The sequence below is a fragment of the Scyliorhinus canicula genome, chromosome 8 (genome assembly GCF_902713615.1).
Source record: "Scyliorhinus canicula chromosome 8, sScyCan1.1, whole genome shotgun sequence".
Classification (NCBI taxonomy): Eukaryota; Metazoa; Chordata; class Chondrichthyes; order Carcharhiniformes; family Scyliorhinidae; genus Scyliorhinus; species Scyliorhinus canicula.
The window spans coordinates 156,268,337-156,289,471 of NC_052153.1; the positions used below are offsets into that span (position 1 = coordinate 156,268,337).

Sequence of the window (21,135 nt, forward strand, 5' to 3'; positions counted from 1 at the left end):
CTGGTAAACATTCTTCCCAACAATCAACTATACAGTTTGTACAGATTTTCCACCTTTTTCACCCCCCCCCCCCCTCCCCATCACCCACACCACCCACCCCCCCTGCGATGAACAGCTCCCCAATCACAAACATCCCCCACCTTTTCTCAAACTCCCCTGCTGAGCCCCTTAACTCATACTTTATCTTCTCTAACCGCAGGAAGTCATACAGGTCACCTAACTGTGCTGCTACCCCCGGTGGCGATGCCAACCGCCACTCCAGCAAAATTCGTCGCCGTGCAATCAGAGAGGCGAAGGCCAAGACATCGGCCTTCCTCCTCTCCATGAGCTCCGCCTTCTCGGAAACCCCAAATATGTCCACCAAAGGGTCCGGGTCCACTCCCTCCTCCACTGTCCTGGCTAAGACTGCGAACACTCCCGCCCAGAATCTTCCCAATTTTTCACAACTCTAAAACACGTGCCCATGATTCGCTGGCCCCCGCCCATACCTCTCACACTCATCTGCTACCCCCTGAAAGAACCCACTCATTCTCGCCCGAGTCAAATGCACCCTGTGCACCACCTTAAACTATATCAGGCTCATCCTTGCACAATAGGAGGTCCCGTTTACCCTTCACAGTGCCTCACCCCATACTCCCCAATTGATCTCCATTCCCAACTCCACTTCCCATTTCTCCTTGATCTTCACCACCCGCTTGCCTCTCTGCTCCCCCAGCCACTTATATATCCCAATTCTTCCCTCCCCTTCCACATCCGGAAGCAGCAGTCGCTCCAGCAGGGTGTATCCCGACAATCTAGGGAATCCCTTCCAGACCTTTCGTGCAAAGTCCCTAACCTGTAGATACATGAACTCACTACCCCTCGGCAGCTCTACCCTCTCCCTTAGCTCCTCCAGACTGGTGAACCCTTCCTCCAAATACAAATCCCTCACCTTGACCAGCCCCACTTCCCTCCATCTCCTGTATACACTATCCATCCCCCCCGGCTCAAACCCATGATTCTCGCACAGCGGTGTTAGCACCGACATCCCTCCCACCATAAAATGCCTCCTCAGCTGAATCCATATCTTCACCATGGACTGCACCACTGGGCTCCCTGAATACCTACTCAGAGCCATTGGCAATGCTGCCGTCACATAGCCCTCAAACTAGACCCCTTACAAGATTCCTCCTCCAACCTAAACCCACTCTACCCCTTCTCCTTCCCACCACCGCCGCACCTTGTCCACATTCGCCGCCCAATAATGAAGCAAGTTTGGCAACGCCAACCCCTCTACTGCCTCTGCCTCTGTAGCAGGGTCCTCCCCACCCTCGGCACCTTCCCCTCCCATACAAAGTCAGAGATGATTGTGTCCACTTTCCGAAAAAAGGCCTTTGGTATAAAGCTAGGGAGAGCCTGAAAGATAAACAAGAACCTTGGCAGAATATTCATTTTCACACAACCTCAGCAGAATATTTATTTTTACTTTGTCAAAGCTTTTAACCAGTGCCACAGCATGCATAACCAATTTTTTCAGACGCACCATATAAAGCATCCTATCTGGCTGTATCATAGCTTGGTATGCCAACTACTCGACCCAACACAATAAGAACCTACAGAGTCGTGAACATGGCCTAGTCCAACATGCAAACCCGCCTCCCATCCATTGTCTCTGTCTACACCTGCAATTGCCTAGGGAATGTGGCTAGCATAATCAAAGGCCCCTTCCACCCAGGCTATTCTCTTCCAACTTCTTCCATCTGGCAGGAGATACAAAAGTCTGAGAACACGCACCAACAGATTCAAAAACAGTTTCTTCCCTCCTATTACCAGCCTCCTGAATGGCCCTCTTATGGGCTGAACTGATCTCTCTATGCATCTTCTCTACTGTTGTTAGGGTGAAGAAGACGGAGCATACTGCTATGCCTATATATTTACATTGTGTGTTATCATCCAAAGTTTTTTTCATGTATGGAACGATCTGCCTGTACCGTACACAGAACAAAACTTTTCACTGTTCACGTGCCAATAAATCTAAATCTGACTTTCAGTTTACAACCCAATCTCTTCCATTCCGTAAAACCGGCATTTCTGGTAAAATGGTACAACGCAAATTTGGGATTTACCTGTGGTTGGGTAGCTACCAATGCACTAGAACAACTTGACTAGGGGAGTGGTCAGCTCTAGTTCACAGTTCTTCAGCTGTGCAATCGGGATTTTTACAGAGCCCATAATCTTCGTGCTAGTCAGTGCACTCAGCTACTTCACATTTTGTGGTGTGAACTGAATTAACTGAACCACATCATTTAGATGGCAGCAATCTTAGGAGGCCAATCAGCACATTTGATTGAACACGCTTGCAACAGATCAGCCTTTTTATTGCACTTGTGTTGACGTCCACCACAGTTGAGAATGAAAATTCGAAGGGACTTCTTTCCCCTATTAGTTAGCTAGTTCCCCACTTGCATTGTCCTTGGATGAGGTAGGAGCAGAGAACTTTGCTGTGACATAAGACCTTGAGACATGGGAGCAGAATTAAACCTTTTGGCCCAACGAGTCTGCTCTGCCATTCAATCATGACTGATGTATTTCTAATCTCCATTCTCCTGCCTTCTCCCCATAACCCCTGATCCCCTTATTAATCAAGAACCTATATCTGTTTTAAAGACACTCAGTGATTTGGCCTCACAGCCTTCTGCGACAAAGAGTTCCACAGATTCACCACCCTCTGGCTGAAGAAATTCCTCCTCATCTCAGTTTTAAAGGATTGTCCCTTCAGTCTGAGGCTGTGACTTCAGGTTCTAGTTTTTCCTACTAGTGGAAACATCTTCTCCACATCCATTCTATCTAGGCCTCTCAGTATAAGTTTCAGTATGATCCCACCCTCATCCTTCTGAATTTCAACAAGTACAGAGCCAAAGTTCTCAACCATTCCTCATATGGCAAGCTTTTCATTCTGGGGATCATTCTTGTGAACCTCCTCTGGACCCTTCAATACGTGGCCCACAACTGTTCACAATACTGCAAATGGGGTCTAACCAGAGCCTTATTAAGCCCCAGAAGAACATCACTGCTCTTGTATTCTAGCCCCCTCGACATGAATGCTCACATTGCATTTGCCTTCCTAACTGACCACTGAATCTGCATGTTAACCATAAGATAATTGTAGAATCATAGAATTTACAGTGCAGAAGGAGGCCATTCGGCCCATCGAGTCTGCACCGGCCCTTGGAAAGAGCACCACACCCAAGCCCACACCTCCACCCTATCTTGAACTAGGACTCGCAAGTCCTTTTGTGCTTCTGACACCTTTTCCCATTTAGAAAATAGTCTATGCCTCCATCTCCCGACCAAAGTGCATAACCTCATACTTTTCCACATTGTAGTCCATCTGCCACTTCTTTGCCCACTCTCCTAGCCTGCACAAGTGCCCCCCTGCTTCCTCAATATTACCTGTCCCTCTGCATATCCTTGTATCATCTGCAAACTTAGCAACAGTTCCTTCTTCCAGATCATTAATGTATATTGTGAAAATGTGTGGTCCTAACACCGACCCTTGAGGCGCAATCACTAGTCACCGGCTGCCATCCTGAGAAAGACCCCTTTATCCCCACTCTCTGTCTTCTGCCAATCAACCAATCTTTTAGTCTAGCCAGTATCCTACCCTTAACACCATGGGCTCTCAACTTATTTAACAGTCTCCTATATGGCACCTTGTCAAAGGCCTTCTGGAAATCTAAATATATCATGTCCACTGGTTCTCCTTTGTCTAACATCCTCATTACCTTCTCGAAGAACACTTAACAGATGTATTTATTTTTATTCACTTACGGGATGTGGTGTCGCTGGTTCGGACAGCATTTATTGCCCATCCCTATTTTGCCTTCAGAAGGACATGACCTCGCCTTGATGAAACCGTGTTGACTCGGTTCTATTTTATCATGTGCTTCCAAGCACTCCGCAATCTCATCTTTAATAATATGTTGGTAGAAGGACCTCTTAGCTATCCATAGATTGTTCCTCTGGGGTTTAGCCTGACCGGTCGGAGCCTGTACATTAGTTTCATAGCATGATATCTCATTCCAAGGCTGCAAAGCTGCTGTGACTGACTAGTGTCTTGTTTTGTGAATGCAGCTGTTTGGTGTACTCTCTCCAACACAAAGCCAGATTTGTGTTGCTAGGTATGTTGGTGGCATAAAGTATATTTAATGTTAGGATGCCAGTGAATTGACCAGATGGAAAAGCCAGATAAGTGAGAAGAAGATGAATGGGAATAAACTTTGATTCTTAAGGGAAAATCAGAAACTTCCCTCCGCTTATCTCATGCATTTTGTTCAATTCTTGAGACCACTGTTTTCTTAAATCCAAACCAGTAAAGCTAAAACAAAAAATATGACTTGCAGTAGAAAATTAATTTTCTCAAAACCTATCCACATAACATTCGAATGTTCAATTTATAGATTGCGTTCAAGCGTTGATTTGAATGGAGTCCAATGAACAAAAGGAATTGTAGTCGTAAGCAACTAATATTGTAACATTAGTGTGCATTATCTACTTCATTCGGTTTGAGATCAGATTCCCACAGGGCTACAGTTCACAACTCCACCCCTAATAGTAAAGCACAGTGATGAATATTAACATTAAATTGCATACGCTTTGTATTTATTGTGTAGAACCAAATGGAAGTGTGTGGGTCATGCACAAGATAAAGGGAAAATATGAATACTACTACAATTTGGAAACTACTGAGGGCACATGGGACAAACCAGAACATTTTGTACAGAACAACACTCAGCTCAGTAAAGAGGAAATTCAGGTATTGTCAGCAACTTGTGAAAATTGGTACTTTCATAAGCGTATTGTATCTGCTTAAGTAATTCACCTCTTGGTATGAATGTTTATGGGTAAGGTCACTGATTTGCCTTTTTCATGAGAATGGACCAAATCTGATCTCCAGCCACTGGTGAAATGTCATTAGAATTTAATTTCATTTGTTTCAATAACCAATGGTCTATGCAGTAATGTCCAATGTAATCAACAAAATGCTGGTAAAAGCCCTGGAGTTCCATGAATTAAGCAAAATTTTAACCATTGGCTTAATGTAAAGCAATGATTTGTTTATGGATGCATTTAGTCGTAATCAGCAGTCATTTCAATTTTGCACCTTTAATTGCCTCTCCCCTGGTGATTTGCTAATGATGTCTCTCATTCTAACAAATATAAATTCAGCACAACTGAGATCCTGCAAATAAAGTATCTCTATCAATTGTAAGCATCAAAGCTGAAAGTGAAAATGTGAAAACCTGTAATAATGGTTTATTGTTGGGTAAATTGGACATCCTGAATTGTCCCTCCGTGTACCCGAGCAGGCGCCGTAGTGTGGCGACCAGGGGATTTTCACAGTAACTTAATTGCCGTGTTAGTGTAAGCCTATTTGTGACACTAATAAAGATTATTATTATTGCGACTCTGTCACAATGTTTGAGGTTTTGATGTGAAGGTCTTTTACCTTTTTTAAAACCTGTATCAATTATCTGGGTGGCGTACAACGTTACAGTCAAGTACAGCCAGTGAACTGGAAAAACAGCTAAGGTAGTAATCAAAAACAAAATGCAAAATATTGCAGATGCTGGAAATCCAAATTTAAAAACAGAGAATGCTGGAAACACCCAGCAAGTGATGAGCATCTTTAGAGAAAGAAAGGTGAGGTTCACATTTCAAGTTTGTGCAGTTGTCAGACCCACAGATCTGAAATGTTAACTTGATATCCTCTCTTCGCAGATACTGCCAGACATCCTGAGTGTTTCAACTTAATGAGGCTGGGTGTGTGGCATGCTCCAGTGTTCTTGTAAAGCAGTATATATCTAATGTATTATGAGCAGTGCTGCACAAATTTGGTTTTGTGGAATGAAGAATGCATGTTTGCGTCATCACATTTCTAGGTTTATTTTTATCTATTCCTTATTTTGATATTGACACGCATGAAAGTAATGTTTATTTGTTTTAAAACATTTTAATATGTTTATGTAAGCATCCAGTCATGTCATTTTGGATCGAATTGCTCAAATCCACTGGGGGGGGGGGGGGAAACATTCTGTAAGAGTTGCATTATGCTCAGCTTTGTTTAGACAGAGTGATTTGTGAAACTGACAGCTCAATAACTCTCTAATTACCATGCTTACAAGTGAAGTCTTTAAGGAACAGACTTGCAGGATGTTCCTCCCGTGGCAGAACAGAGAATCCGTCATGTGGATCACCATGTGGACTGCGAGGTCCAGGTTCCTCCATCAATATCAAATTGTCATTTGTTTTATCAAGGTTGATCCTGTTGGTTCTGGTTGCTTAAACACCTCCTACCTGTGCTTGACCTTTTTTGGTATGGTTTTCAGTCAATTCTAAATCATTAAAAAATTTCAAAGTTGGCGGGAAATAAGCATCCAGTCCTAATTTCAGATTTTGAATAAGGTGTGATCAACAATCCAGTACTCAACCCTCACTTTGGGGAGTGTTTATTCACCAGTCTCCTCCTGATGCACTAAAGTTGATGAATTCCAGAGGCGAGGCTCCATCTCAAACCTGGGGCATGTTGGAATGCACATGTGTCACACGTCATCTGCCTTTACAATTTACCATCAAACAGAAAGGTTTTATGAAAATTTGAATAGGATATATTGGCTTCAAAATTTCAGCTAAGCTAAACAGGAACATTTTATCAACAAGCTGCTAACAATTACTGCACAATTTGTCATTTATTTCTATGCAGGAGCATTTGTCTTGATTATCAGTTTATTATCTTTTTGTTGTTGACAATGTCAAGATAACATGTGAGCAGAAATGTTTGTATTCTCCTTAATTGCATTTCAAACAAATCATTGCTCCCAAAATACATCCAGTGAAGTAAATGGATGGTAGGTTAAGATGCCAAGGCTGACCATGCTGTTTTTGGTAGAAATTTATCATTCAGTGCAGAGGAGTCCTAACATTATGGCCTCTTTTTAAAACTATAGAGCCTTGTGGATCATATGCAAGTACAAAACGAGGTAACACAGCTTTGAAACATTGTTTCCATAGAATCCTGACAGTGCAGAAGGAGGCCATTCGGCCCATTGAGTCTGAACCGACCATCTGAATGAGCACTAGGGGGAAGTTTTATCATAGCCAATCCACCTAACCTGCACATTTTTGTGGCAGGAAAGTGGAGCACCTGGAGGAAACCCATCCGGAAACGGGGAAAATGTGCAAACTCCACAGTCACCCAAGGCTGGAATTGAACTGGCGCTGTGTGGCAGCAGAGCTAACTACTGTACAACCGTTTCATTCATGTGATTCCTCATGCAGAGTGCTCATGTTTTGTGTGACTTCATATAGTACGCAAAAGCATTTACCAGCTGGCCCGTCGTGCCATAAATTAAGTACAGGATCGTTACGACACTGAAGTAGGCCATTGGGCCCATTGAGGCCATGCTGACTCTCTGCAGAGCAGTCCAACCAGTCCCATTTCCTGTTCTATTCCAGTAGCCTGCAAGTTTATTTCCCTCAAGTATCCATCCAGTTTATTTTTAACATATTGATTGTCTCCGTTGCCCTTGTAGGTAGAGTTCCAGGCCTTTTACTGCTCGCTGCATAAAAATCTTCTTCTTCACAGCCCCCTTGCAACTCTTAAATCTGTGTCCCAGGAAAGCATTTGCAGGATTAACACATACAAAATCAATTTTCACACACACACACACCCCCCAAGCAAATAGTAACTAACTGAATTTACCGCACTGTTCTAAGAGGGGGAAATGTTCAGCTTTACAGGCTGAATAATGAGGTCTCTCAAAACACAGATGAAAATTGAACACTTCTGATCCAATGTATTAAACTTTACCTAATAACAGGTACAATTACCTCTTTAGTACAAAAGGTACCTTCCATTCTTTCCCATGAAACAGACTACCCACCCCATCTCCTGCCTACATTATACATCTCCAAGTGCAGTGCCTTGCATCCCATTTAACATAGCCACGTGCTTTCCATCGTGAGGTCAAGACCCAGACCATTATGTTGCACGTTCAACCTTGGCTTCTTCCACATTCTGCTCTTCAGATAGTAGTGAGTAGTGAAGAATGCAAGAGGTTGAGGGTGGGTGCCAAATATTTTTTTCAATCTGCTCAACCTGTGCAAAATAACAACATGAAGATTAATTTGGAAGTTTCTTGAGCTTGCATTCATAGACGCACATCATATTCAATGATTGATATAACCTGTGGTTTTAGCATCCAGGTGTTGTTCACTTGCTACTCACAGGATGATGCCTATTAATTATTTTCTTCAGGATATTACTGGCCGTTTAACTGGTGATTACCACCGCAAGCAGCTCTGGTTAGCCAATGAGAATCGGATCATTTGTCTGCAGGCAAGGGCAAGAGGATACCTTGTAAGAAAAGCTTACAAAGAACGAGTGAACTACCTCCACAAACAGGAACCTTCTGCCATCAGGCTACAGGTGTGCTAGGAAATTTTAAGAATCAAGTCTTTAAGGATGGATATATTGAAATAAATGATTGTGGCATGGTACCATTCACACATGCTGAATTTTTAGTTTTGGGCAGATCCTTCTTTTGCTGAAGAATTACCTAGGTTACTTTGACAATAAGATTGCTAACTTGTAAGCAAATAGTTAAGGTGTAAAATTTTAAAGATAAATCCCTTCATTAGATATTTTCAATATGGGGACTTCCGGTGATAACATGTAGGAGGAGGACACATGTTGGGTAACTTCTGCTAGAGCCCTAGAGGTTCTGCTAGAGCCCTAGAGGTTCTGCTAGAGCCCTGGGCTTTTGGTTCTTTCCACCTGTTGTTTGGGGAAAAATCTCCATAAAATTTGTCCCAGGTGAGACTTAGTTAGCAAAGAGCTTACGAAGGAATTCTGGGAAGAAAGATTCGAATGCCAGTCCGCCTGCATGCTTCCAGCACAGCGAAATGTGCATTGGCAGGGATGATGGTGGAGGCAAGCTCGCTGGCTAGTGCCGCCTTTATAACAATAGAGACACTGGCAGAGGTGATGGTGGCACAATTTAAACTTTTCGAGAGACATTGGAGGGCGATGCTGGAATTGCTCCAGCAGTCGGTGGAAGCTCTGCTGGCCCCGATCAGGGAATCACTTGGGAGAATATTGTAGGTGATGTAGAAACTAGGTGAGGGGATGGAGGAGGCACTGTCGAGGCACAGTGACCAGCTCGCCTCATTGGAAGTTGAACTGGCCGAGGTGGAGGACAGAAATAAGGCTCCGTGAGCCAAGGTGGAGGACCTTGAGAATAGATTGCGGCAGCAGAATTTGAGGATCGTGGTGCTGCCAAAGGACTGAAGGGCCCGAGGCCGACAGAGATTATTGCGACGATGCTGATGGAGGAAGCTGATGACGTAACCCCATGGAGTTGGATAGGGCCAATCGGTCGCTTTAGCCAAAACCGTGGGCGAATGAGCCACCAAGGGTGGTGATAGTCTGCTTCCACAGCTATAAGTCAAAGGAATGAGACTTACCTGATGAAGGAGCTGCGCTCCGAAACCTAGTGACTCCAAACAAATCTGTTAGACTTTAACCTGGTGTTGTAAGACTTCTTACTGTGCCCACCCCAGTCCAACGCCAGCATCTCCACATTAATTTAGGTACTTGGGGGTGAAGGTGGCTCAGGATTGGGGGCGGATCTGGAAGTTTAATTTACATATTTTGTAAGTGGGGTTAAGGGGGATTTACGGAGCTGGGACAGCATCCCTCTGTCTCTGCTGAGCGAGTGCAATCAGTGGAGATGAATATTTTGCCATGGTTTTTGTTTTTATTCTAGTGCCTGCCGATGTTTTACTAAATATGCTTTTTGTGGGATGGAAGGTTTAGTCTCAACGTTTATATCAGTGGATAAGGTGGTGAGGATTCAGAAAACGATCCGACAGAGAAACTGGCAGTCTGGGGGTTTGCCGCTGCCAAACCTGATGTCCTGTTACTGGCCAGCGAATGTGGCAAAGGTGTTGGGCTGGTGCGGGGATCAAGAGGCAGTCTGGGTGAAGATGGAGGCTAGGTCGTGTAAGGGAACTGGGCTATGGGCGTTAGTGAAGGCTCCACTGCTGTTAGCTCCAGGATAATTTTTAGGGAATCCGGTGGTGGTGGCCACATTGAAAAAATGTAGACAACTGCGGCAGCATTTTAAGGCGGGAGGAGTATCAAAGATTACTCTGATTAGGGACAATCACATGTCTGAACCAGCAAGAATGGATGCCAGGTTTGGGGGCTGGGAGGCGATGGGGTTGGCAATAATGGGAGATTTAATCCCAGAGGGGTGGTTTGAGAGTCTGGAGGAGTTAGTGGAGGAGAATGGTTTAGCGTACTTGGACGTGATCAGACACTTGCAGCTTGGGAATATTGCTAGGTTAATTTTTCCGACCTTCCCGGTGTTGCAGTCATAGTCGTTGGTGGAGAGGATATTGTCATTGGCAGAGGGGGAAGAGAGAATTATTTCAGAATTGTGGGAGGATTTTGGGGGAGGACATAGTGATGCTGGAGGGAATTCAGGCCAGGTAGGAGGAAGAACAAGGGGGTGAGGCGGAGGACGGGGTGTGATGTGAAGCCCTGCGGAGGGTGAATGCCACCTCATCGTGTGCAAGGATCAGGCTCATACAATTTAAGGTGGTGCATCGGGCGCATTTAACAAGGGCTAGGATGAGTCGGGTGTTTGATGGGGTAGAGGATAGATGTGAGCGGATGTTCTCCGTCGGGTCGGAGAATCGGCGGAACTGCGACGCCCCGACGCCGGCGCGCGATTCTCCGAGGTGCGGAGAATTTGCGCAGGCGCGGTGCTGGCAGCGGGCCCCTGGAATCGGCGGGGCCGCCGATTCCCCGCCCCGAATGGGCCAAGCGGCCGCGCCGATATGACAGAGTCCCGCTGGCGCCGTGTACCCCTGGTGGCTGCCGGCGGGAACTCTGTGCAAACGGTTGGTGGCGGCCTGTGGGGGAGGGGGCCTCCGATGGGGTGGGGCCCGCCAATCGGTGGGCTGGCCTCTTTTCTCTCTCCTCCCTCCCCAACCCGGCCTACTTTCTGACGCAGCTGGCCCCTGAACACCAGCGCCATGTTGAGTCGGGGCCAGCACGCTAAAGTTGTCCACCGCACATGCGCAGGTCGGCCGCAGCGTAAACCACTCCACCACCGTGCTGGCCCCCTGTCGGGGCCAGAATCGGGCATACCCGGGCCCCGTTCGCGCCATCATGAAATGCGATGGCGTTCAGACGGCACAAACACTTGGGCTCCATATTGGAGAATCGTCTGGGGTCTGGGCATGTCCTAAGCTAGCAAACCTCTGGGGTTCCTTCTTCAGCACCATATCGACGATCTTGCAAAGGTGCCTGGTCCCCTGAAGCCATTTTCGGGGTTTCAGACCTGCCAGAGCTGCTGACAGGTGCGGAGGCAAACGTCGCCTCTCTGACTGCTCGCAGGCGGGTTCTGTCGGAGTGGAGGTCAACTTCCCCATCGAGTGCCTCGACGTGGCTGGGGAACCTGATGGAGTTTGTGTACCTTGAAAAAATTAAGTACACGTTGAGAGGGTCGATTGGGAGGTTTTACACAAGATGCTAGTCATTTGTCAAGTATTTCAAAGAACTGGTCACTGTCAAAAGTTAGATGGGATTGGGGGGAGAGGGGCGATTGTTTATCAGGTATAGAACATAGAACAGTACAGCACAGAATAGGCCCTTCGGCCCTCGATGTTGTGCCGAGCAATGATCACCCTACTCAAACCCACGTATCCACCCTATACCCGTAACCCAACAACCCCCCCTTAACCTTACTTTTTAGGACACTACGGGCAATTTAGCATGGCCAATCCACCTAACCCGCACATCTTTGGACTGTGGGAGGAAATGTATTTATGTGTTTATGCATTCAAAAAATGTTCAATTAAAATATTTTCAAAATAAAAAGATACTAGTGTTACTATCACTAGTGTGTATCTATTGTATTAAAATTATGCTTTTTATTTTATGGATACATCTTTTTCTGTTATACCAGAACTTATTTTCTGTTTTGGTTGTTTGAAAATCTGCTAGTCTCGTGCAATCCATTAGGAATGTTTTGGGGGAAATGACTGAATGGTTGGAGAAACTGATTGAATCAGCTCAATGCTTTGTTTTTTTTTTCTAGTCTTCTTGGAAAGGATATAAACAGAGGAAGGCGTACACGAACAGGCTAATGGTGCTGCAAAATAGTGCTGCAGCTATTATCAAGGTAACTTCATTCCGGGTAAAGTTTTATGTTTTGTTCACAATATGTGACAGCATTAAATTCTAAGACATTTTTATTTGTTATAAACCTGCAAATCATGGAAGCCACCCTGTAACTGATAAGAGGAGCAGACAGCAGTTTTATTGCTAATGTTCGGACTCTTTTTTAAAAAAAAAGTATTTAATACCCATGTACGGTTTCTATAGATCCAGTCTTTTGTGAAGATGTGGAGGGCAAGAAAAGCATATCGTGCAAGGCGTCAGTACTTCAAAGATCATGTGAGTTACACTTTTGATAGCTGAATATTAAATGGCTGCCCGTTCCAACAAGTCACTTGCTTTCTCAAGAAAGCTCACAAGCCTGAGGTGTGCCTGGGGAACCAATTTTGGGGAACAGTGTTCTTTCACCCTAGTTTTGATTGTCTCTTAAGTTACAAAATGAAAACCTGAACTTGACTGCCTTCATTTCTTGGTAGTCTCCTGTGCAATCTAAGGCTTGGATCATTAAGACACTTTGGTGACAGTGTTGTTGGTTGAACAGTGCACTGTGCTGCAAAGATGTACTGAACAAGATTTGTGGTGAGCACCCTCGACAGTGGGAGTATTTGTATAGAGGGGAAACAAATCCGATTTAGGCGTCTTGCACATTTTCTAGCACCCAGTTATGAAATAGAACTGGAATTAGAAGAGGCTTTGCCGAGTTGCATCTGATTTATTTTAATAAAATTGCAGTGTTCTAAATTTATATATCAGATACGATAAGAATGAAGTTTAGTTTCATTAGGGTGGTTCTGTTTGTTAGAGCTGTATGTACCAATCCACTTAATGGGGAGAATGTCACACCCATGATTGGTCATATGACATTCCTAATTTTGGTGGATTTTTTCAGAGGTGGATTTCAGGGACTGAATTTTCACTTTGGGGATGAGAACAGAGATTAGGACTGTTTCTGGGTCCCAAACACACCCCTGTGGAGGAAGAGGTCACTAATAAGACATGGGGCAGAATTAGGCCATTCGGCCCATCAAGTCTGCTCCGCCATTCAATCGTGGTGGATATGCTTTTAGGATTTTTACAGAGGTGCCCCTTTAATTGGCATGGTGTCATTTTCCTTGTCCAATTAAGGGTGACCAGTAGGGCCTCAAAGCTGAAGAGCTGATCGGAGGTCTTCCAGCTTGAAGCGAGCGACAGCTGCAGTAAAGAACAAGGAAAATTAAATAAAAAGCAGCCAGACCACTCGTGTGGTGGAGAGCTGGGGGCTTCCTCTATAAGGCGGCCTTTGGGCCTGCAGGCAGGCAGGAAGGAAAATCCCAGCTGGCTTGCTTTCAGTGATCCTAAGGCTCTTAATGAGCTCTCTATTCAGCCTCTTGGGGCTGGATAGCCCTACCGAGCACCAAACCCAACTCGACCAAAATAGCTGGTGCCAAGAACGGGATTTGGGTGCTCTCACTCTGATGCTGACATTTCAGATCGCGTCCGCCTCCGTCACCAACTTGGCAGACCATACAAATTCTGCCCCGAGCGGAGGCAGGTTCTGCCTCCTCAGAGAACAGGAAATTCTTATTTCCTTGAAGATAGTTACAAAGTGAAATTAAATATCCTGAAGCAAGAACAGTGGGTTGAAAGGGAAATTTAAAACTATTCAAATTAATTTTAATAATTTTATTCTTCCCTTTATTTAGTTTAACTTCTTACGGTTCACAACATCAACTTTATTTAATCAGAAACTTTAATTGATACATTTAGCGAATATGAATCTGAAGAAGTTGTATTTTTGAGATCTTTAATTGAAAAGTGTGTACTTTGCAAATAAACTATTTATCCACTTTTCTCAGACAAAGCAAATAATTAAAATCCAGGCGTTCCTCAGAGCAAATAAAGCTAAAGATGACTACAAAACATTAAGTGAGTATTTAAATATTTCACGCATTGTGGTTGAGATTCTCTTGCGATTGAGGGTGAAATATGTTCATCCTAACCGTGGCTGTGAATTGTTTTACTGTCTTCTCTTGCACTTTGCAGGCCACATATTAGTTCTTGATTGAGATTGGGTGTTTACCCACACTTGTGCTAATCCTCTGCCAATGCTACTTGATTTCCGCTGGCAGGATAATCTGCTTCTGTCCTATTCATTTCGAGCTGGAGAGAGCAGCAGGGGTGCAGTGTGCATTAGCTACAACTAATCCGATTCCCTGATGTTTTGAGATTGGGATTCCACTCCGCTGAACTAACAGTGACCCCGAGTCTATTATGACGGTGCCGACTGCACTTCAATCTCATTGCTATAGAGAAAACTGAATTCTTATGATGAGGCATTAATCGATAGCAATAATTCTGAGCTGCAGTTCTTCATTTCAGTCAGGAAATGGGCATTTGTGTTCTTGCTTCTTGCTGCTTTATAAAAATTATCTGTGTCGTTAGGAAGTCTGGTTTTCTGAGCTGACCTGAGTGAACAATGGTGACTGAGTGCGTTTAGTGTTGGCGAGTCCACTACTGTTGCAGGCAGGGCATTCCACGCCCTTACTACTCTCTGAGTAAAGAACCTACCTCTGACATCTGTCCTATATCTATCTCCCCTCAATTTAAAGCTATGCCCCCTTGTGCTAGCCATCACCATCCGAGGAAAAAGGCGCTCATTGTCCACCCTATCTAATCCTCTGATCATCTTGTATGCCTCAATTAAGTCACCTCTTAACCTTCTTCTCTCTAACGAAAACAGCCTCAAGTCCCTCAGCACACCGGGGTGGGGGGATAGGTGGGCAGAAGGCCCCCCTCAAACCCACAAGGCCGGCAGCAGAAGACATAAAGGGAAGGGGGGGGAGGGGAGAATAGGAGCTAGGGGACAGAACACCCTAAATGAAAGAAGGGGATGCCAAAGAGGGGGCAGGGAGAAAGGAAAAGGGGGAGTTGATAATAGGTATATAAGAATTACACGTGCTGTAAATATTAAACGTAAAGTGTTATTGTGTATAAATTGAAAATGCCAATTAAAATATTCCAAAAAACAAGAAATAAGAATGGTTGGACTCGATAGTTGTTATGAACAGCTCATTAACAGGCCTTGTAAACAACTCTGGGCAAAAATAACTGATAACAGACAAATAGGAATGTTGCAGCCCCTGCAAGTTTGCTTGAAAGCTGTTCCTTGGGAGTTGTGGAACTGATCATGGACTACAGCACAGGTTGGATGCAATGAAGGAAGATGGATGTAAAGACCTTCTTGATCAAGGGCAGAAGGTTGTAGAAGTTCATGGAAGGTGCATATTGGATAGGCTTTTACTACTGTCTGCAATTGAGGTAGGAATGGGGGCTCAGAAGGTAGTAACGGAGGATCCTCAGCTCCTGCAATTATCCATCAGATTCCAGTTTAAACAATTGGACATTTATATCAAAAATAATTTTTACAGCACAACTAAGTTCTGCCAGTAAAATACTCAGATCACCCCTGGAAAGGCCTAGAAAGATAAGATTATTGAAGGAAGGTGGTGGAAAGAAAGGTCGAACCATGCTAACACTTTTAGGTAGTTTGAGAACTTGTGAAGACAGGAGGCACCCAAGAAAGATCTGTTCATGTATGCCACCATCCTGCCCGGTTAGGGAGTAAGAGCACAGAGTGGAGATGACGAGCAATGACTGCTAACTTGGGAATTTAGTGCAGAGCAGGAAAGAGGTGTTGCACTTTTTTCAGCCCCCAGTAACTGGTGAAAGTTTAACGGTAGTAATTAAGGGGCAGCACGTTAGCACAATGGTTAGCACTGTTACTTCACAGCTCCAGGGTACCAGGTTCGATTCTCGGCTTGGGTCACTGTCTGTGCGGAGTCTGCACGTTCTGCCCGTGTCTGCGTGGGTTTCCTCCGGGTGCTCCGGTTTCTTCCCACAAGTCCTGAAAGGGTGAATTGCACATTCTGCATTCTTCCTCTGTGTACCCAAACAGGCGCCGGATTGTGGCAACTAGGGACTTTTCACAGTAACTTCATTGCAGTATTAATGTAAGCCTACTTGTGATAATAAAGATTATTATTATTAGCAGTTAAATGACTGGTGGTGAGTTTTAAGAGGTTATCTCTCTAAATGGAGGCAATAGTTTAAACTGATACTGGCAAGATATAAGTATTACATCAACTTTATAGCTTAAGTAGTTAAACTACTGAATATAATTACAGTTGGAAAAAAACTCTTGTGATATTTCTAAGCTTGAAACCTAATTCATTAAATAAAAAAACAATTAAGATAGGGCGGATGATGTCTCGCAGCTGTTACACGGGGGAGCTGGGGGTCATCAGTGTGATCCATAGCAACCTAATCTACGGTGACTGCAGCTCAAAGTATTTTGCCTCCAGATTTCGGGCACTACGATGAATCAGGGAGTGGGAAAGTTACATGGAAGCTCTCTCATTCCCTTAGGCTAGGTACTGGTTGTTTGGTCTGTGGGCCAGCTGCATGTGACTGCAATTGAGGTAGGAATGGGGTCTCAGAAGGTAGTAACAGAGGATCCTCAGCTCCTGCAATTATCCATCAGATTCAAGGTTCTTCCAGCCTGTTTAAGCAAGAGAAGGGACTGCAAGGGAGGATGAGCAAACTAACCAAAGTAGTTGATCATGGCCTCCCTTCATCTGCGAGCACGAATACTGAAAGCTGTGTTACCTGACCCATTGTCAGGAGAATGGACGTCTCCTCGAGCCTGGAGGATCCAGATGATGAGGTTCGCATGGGTACCTACTACATAGGTAAGACTTTGAAATAGAGTATGAACATCTAGGAACTAAATTAAAAACTAGAGCAACAAAGGTGATCTTCTGTGCCATGAATAAATTGGCATTTGGTAACTAAGATCAGAGAGTTGAATGAATGGTTCAGAGATTGGTGTGGGAGAAATGGGTTTCAATTCCTGGCACTAGTACTGAGAAAAGAGGGAGTTGTACCGTTGGGTCGGCTTTCATCTGAACCACACTGGGACTCTCACTAATGAAATGATTATCCACCTAAGAAACTCCGTGTTACTGGTCCTGGGTTCTGTAGATTCTTCCATGGCTGATGACCCCGATCCTAGAGCTGCATCTTTGACCGCACACTTGGCAGGTGTCTCCGGGAGGTGGGGTCTGTCCTTGGACTCTAGATCACTGGTAGTCCTTTCTCTGGCTCTTTTTCTGTGCCCCCCTCTTGCCTTCGGGTGTCCTTGAAGAATTCTGTCCCTTTAATCAGGAGCAAGGGTCTCCTTGGTTTCGGATGATCATGGCCTTGATACTCGTGCTCTTGGCTCCTTCAAGGACACGGATGTTAGTACGCCTGTCCTCCAAACTGACACAGAGAATCCATCTCAGACAGCATTGATGGTACCTCTCCAGGGCCTTGAGGTGGCATCAGGCGGTAGTCCAAGTTTTTGAGCCGCATCAAAGAATTGGATGGATGACCGCTTGTACACTATGATCTTGCTGTCAGCACGGATGTCATGGTCATCAAAAACTATTGTACCTGGGTGTCCAACGGAGGTTCTCACTGATTGGATACAATGTTGGATCTCTGCATTGATATCAGCCTTCGATGAGAGGTAGTTCCCCAATTGATAGGGTTTCTCCGTTGATCGTGATGGAGAGAGAGAGAAAGGTGCTTACCCTGGGGTGCGTTGGTAAAACATTTGAGTCTTCTTAAGGTTAAGGCAAAGACAGATTCTTTGGTATGCTTCCGCGAAGGTGTCAAGCATGGGCAGCACGGTAGCATTGTTCATCGATTCCGGCTTGGGTCACTGTCTGTGCAGAGTCTGCACATCCTCCCCGTGTGTGCGTGGGTTTCCTCTGGGTGCTCCGGTTTCCTCCCACAGTCCAAAGATGTGCAGGTTAGGTGGATTGGCCATGATAAATTGCCCTTAGTGTCCAAAATTGCCCTTAGTGTTGGGTGGGGTTACTGGATTATGGGGATAGGGTGGAGGTATTGATCTTGGGTAGAGTGCTCTTTCCAAGAGCCGGTGCAGACTCGATGGGCCGAATGGCCTCCTCCTGCACTGTAAATTCTATGATAATCTATGATGGTGAGGAGATTCTCTTCTGAGAGAGTGGAGATGGTGATGTCATCCACATACTGAAGTTCCACAAACGATGTTAGTGTCATTTCTTCTTGGCTTTCAACCAGTTGAGGTTGAAAGATAGACAATGTCCACTCCAGTGGGAATCTTGTTCTTGACAAAGTGATAGATGGTGGCGATGAAAGTGGAGAAAAGAGCGAAGGCGATGATATATCCCTGCTCGTCTCCAGTTTTGACCTCAAAGGTTTCTATATTCCGTCAGTGAGGACTGTCACCGACATTTCGTCATGGAGGAGTCGGAGGATGTTGATGAATTTCTCTGGACAGCCGGCCTTTGACAGGGTCTTCCATAGCACTACCCAATTGACTGAGTCAAAAATCTTGGGCAGATCAATGAAGGCCATGTAGAATGGTTAATGTTGCTCCTTGCAATTCTTTTGTGTTCCCGAGCAGTGAAAATCGTGTCCGTTCCACGATTTTGTCGGAAGCCACGCTGGCTTTCCGGAAGGATTTCCTCAGAAGGCGGCGAGCGATGATTCGGGTGATGTTCCTCCTGGCGATGGAGAGTAGGGAGATTCCTTGGACATTCTCACAGTCAGCTTTGACTCCTTTCTTGAAGATGGTGGTTCTGAAGGCATCCCTGCGGTCTGCAGGAATTTCTTCTCTATCCCAGATTTTCAGCAACAGTTGATGGAGAGGACGGGTGATCTCTTCTCCAAGTTTGAAAATCTCCGCTGGGATCCCATCTACTCCTGCGGCTTTTCCATTCTTCACATGTTTAATGGCAGCTTTGACTTTGTCCATGCTCGGTGGGAGTCCAAGATCATCATTGTTGCAGGGCTTCCTCAAACTTGCCCTCATCTATGGTAAAACTAGAACTAGTGTCCTGGTGAATTGTATAACTAAGATTATGGAGAAGGCTTAAAGCTAAGGGGAAAGCACAACACATTATGGCTTTTCAAGCAGGCCAGCAGCACGGTTCAATTCCCGTAACAGCCTCCCCGGACAGGCGCCAGAATGTGGCAACTAGGGGCTTTTCACAGTAACTTCATTGAAGCCTACTCGTGACAATAAGCGATTTTCTTTTCATTTCATTTCATTTTATCTTTATGGAATATTTTATATGTATTTGTATTATATAATTTCTCCCATTTTGTGGGCCTACTGTAATTCCAGGGCTGCCTCCTTCTATTGCCCTACCCCTCTCTGTTTGGCATCATCACTACATCTGATCAATTTGCATTGAGATTCTGAACCCAAGTCTAATAATGTGAATTACAAACAGTAGTGGTCTCAAAACTGTGACTTAGCTAGTATCAATTTTCTAACCTTCAGGAACTTGCTCATCCATAACCCAGCTTTGCTTTGAACACCCGCCAGCTTGAACTAAATTAGAAAACTTTTATGTTGAAAGTTATTAAATGTCTTTTGAGAGCCTAGATGCACATCATAGAGTTTTCCATTATTAATTGAGGGTATCAATTCCTTAAAGAAATTAAGGAGGTTGGTTAGGCAGAATCTTCCAGCTGTTTACTTAGCTATGTACCGATAATCAAACGATTATCAATTGCAGAATGGTGGCACAGTGGTTAGCACTGCTGCCTCATAGTTCCAGGGATGCGGGTTCAATTCCAGCCTTGGGTGACTGTCTGTGTGGAGTTTGCACTTTCTCCCCGTGTCTGCATGGGTTTCCTCATGGGTGCTCCGGTTTCCTCCCGCAGTCCAAAGATGTGCAGGTTAGGTGGGGTTACGGGGATAGAGCAGGTAGACCTAGGTAGAATGTTCTTTCAGAGGGTCGGTGCAGAATCGATGGGCCGAATGGCCTGCTTCTGCATTATAATGGTTTTATGGTACTTGCAATTAATTCAATTGAATTGAATGAGCCTTCTATGTCTCTTTTGATAAGTTATTGATTTAAAATGAATTATGATCCACATTTTGAGAGATTAAGGGAAGAAAAACTTTCTTACTTTACTAGAACATGTGTTTGTTGTAAACATCTTTTGTGATATTCAGCGTCAATCAAAAATGTTAGTTGCATACTTTTTGTCTTGGAGCTGGCTATGTCAACAAGTGCCAAGGTCTTAAAAATAAGTCAGTACAAATATTTTCAAATTAATTAGCTTAAATCGAGCCATTCTTTTAGACAAGTACATTTGATCAAAAGTACAAAATGACTTCAAAAGTACTGGAACGAAGATGGGGGAGGGTCGGAATAAGTGCCTCACACGTGTTTTTCTTTATTGCTGTCTGGAATCACTTTTGATGCCTTAAAATTATGCTGACTAATAAATAATAGGACCTAGACATCATCCGAGATTGAGCTGATGAGTAGTAAGTAACATTCACATCTCACGAGTACCAGGCAATGACCATCAGCGACTAGGATCTGCAATGCACTGCCTGGAAGTGTGGTGGAGGCAGGTTCAATCGAGACATTCAAAGGGGCATTCGGTGATTAATTAAAGAAGGTTCAATCGAGGCATTCAAAGAGAAATTAGGTGATTAATTAATTAGAAACAATGAGCAGGGTTACCAGAAAGGGCAGGAGAATGGAGTCAAAATGCTGGTTCTGAGAGTGGTGCAGGCCCACTGGACCGAATGGTCTCCTCCTGGGCTGGTTTAGCTCACTTGGCTAAATCGCTGGCTTTTAAAGCAGACCAAGGCAGGCCAGCAGCACGGTTCAATTCCTGTACCAGCCTCCCCAAACAGGCGCCGGAATGTGGCGACTAGGGGCTTTTCACAGTAACTTCATTTTTTTAGGGGCTGTTTAGCTCACAGGGCTAATCGCTGGCTTTGACAGCAGACCAAGGCAAGCCAGCAGCACGGTTCGATTCCCGTAACAGCCTCCCCGAACAGGCGCCGGAATGTGGCGACTAGGGGCTTT

General features: G+C 44.7%; 1 protein-coding gene across 1 annotated transcript in view; it reads left to right on the forward strand.

Moving 5' to 3' along the window:
- Positions 1–21,135, forward strand: part of iqgap2 (IQ motif containing GTPase activating protein 2) — a 407,995-nt gene that overhangs the window by 294,095 nt on the left and 92,765 nt on the right. The window contains exons 18-22 of the mRNA XM_038805522.1: positions 4,653–4,795; positions 8,297–8,467; positions 12,150–12,233; positions 12,437–12,508; positions 14,065–14,134. Of these exons, the coding sequence (XP_038661450.1) occupies positions 4,653–4,795; positions 8,297–8,467; positions 12,150–12,233; positions 12,437–12,508; positions 14,065–14,134 (540 nt within the window). The remainder of the gene's footprint in view (positions 1–4,652; positions 4,796–8,296; positions 8,468–12,149; positions 12,234–12,436; positions 12,509–14,064; positions 14,135–21,135) is intronic.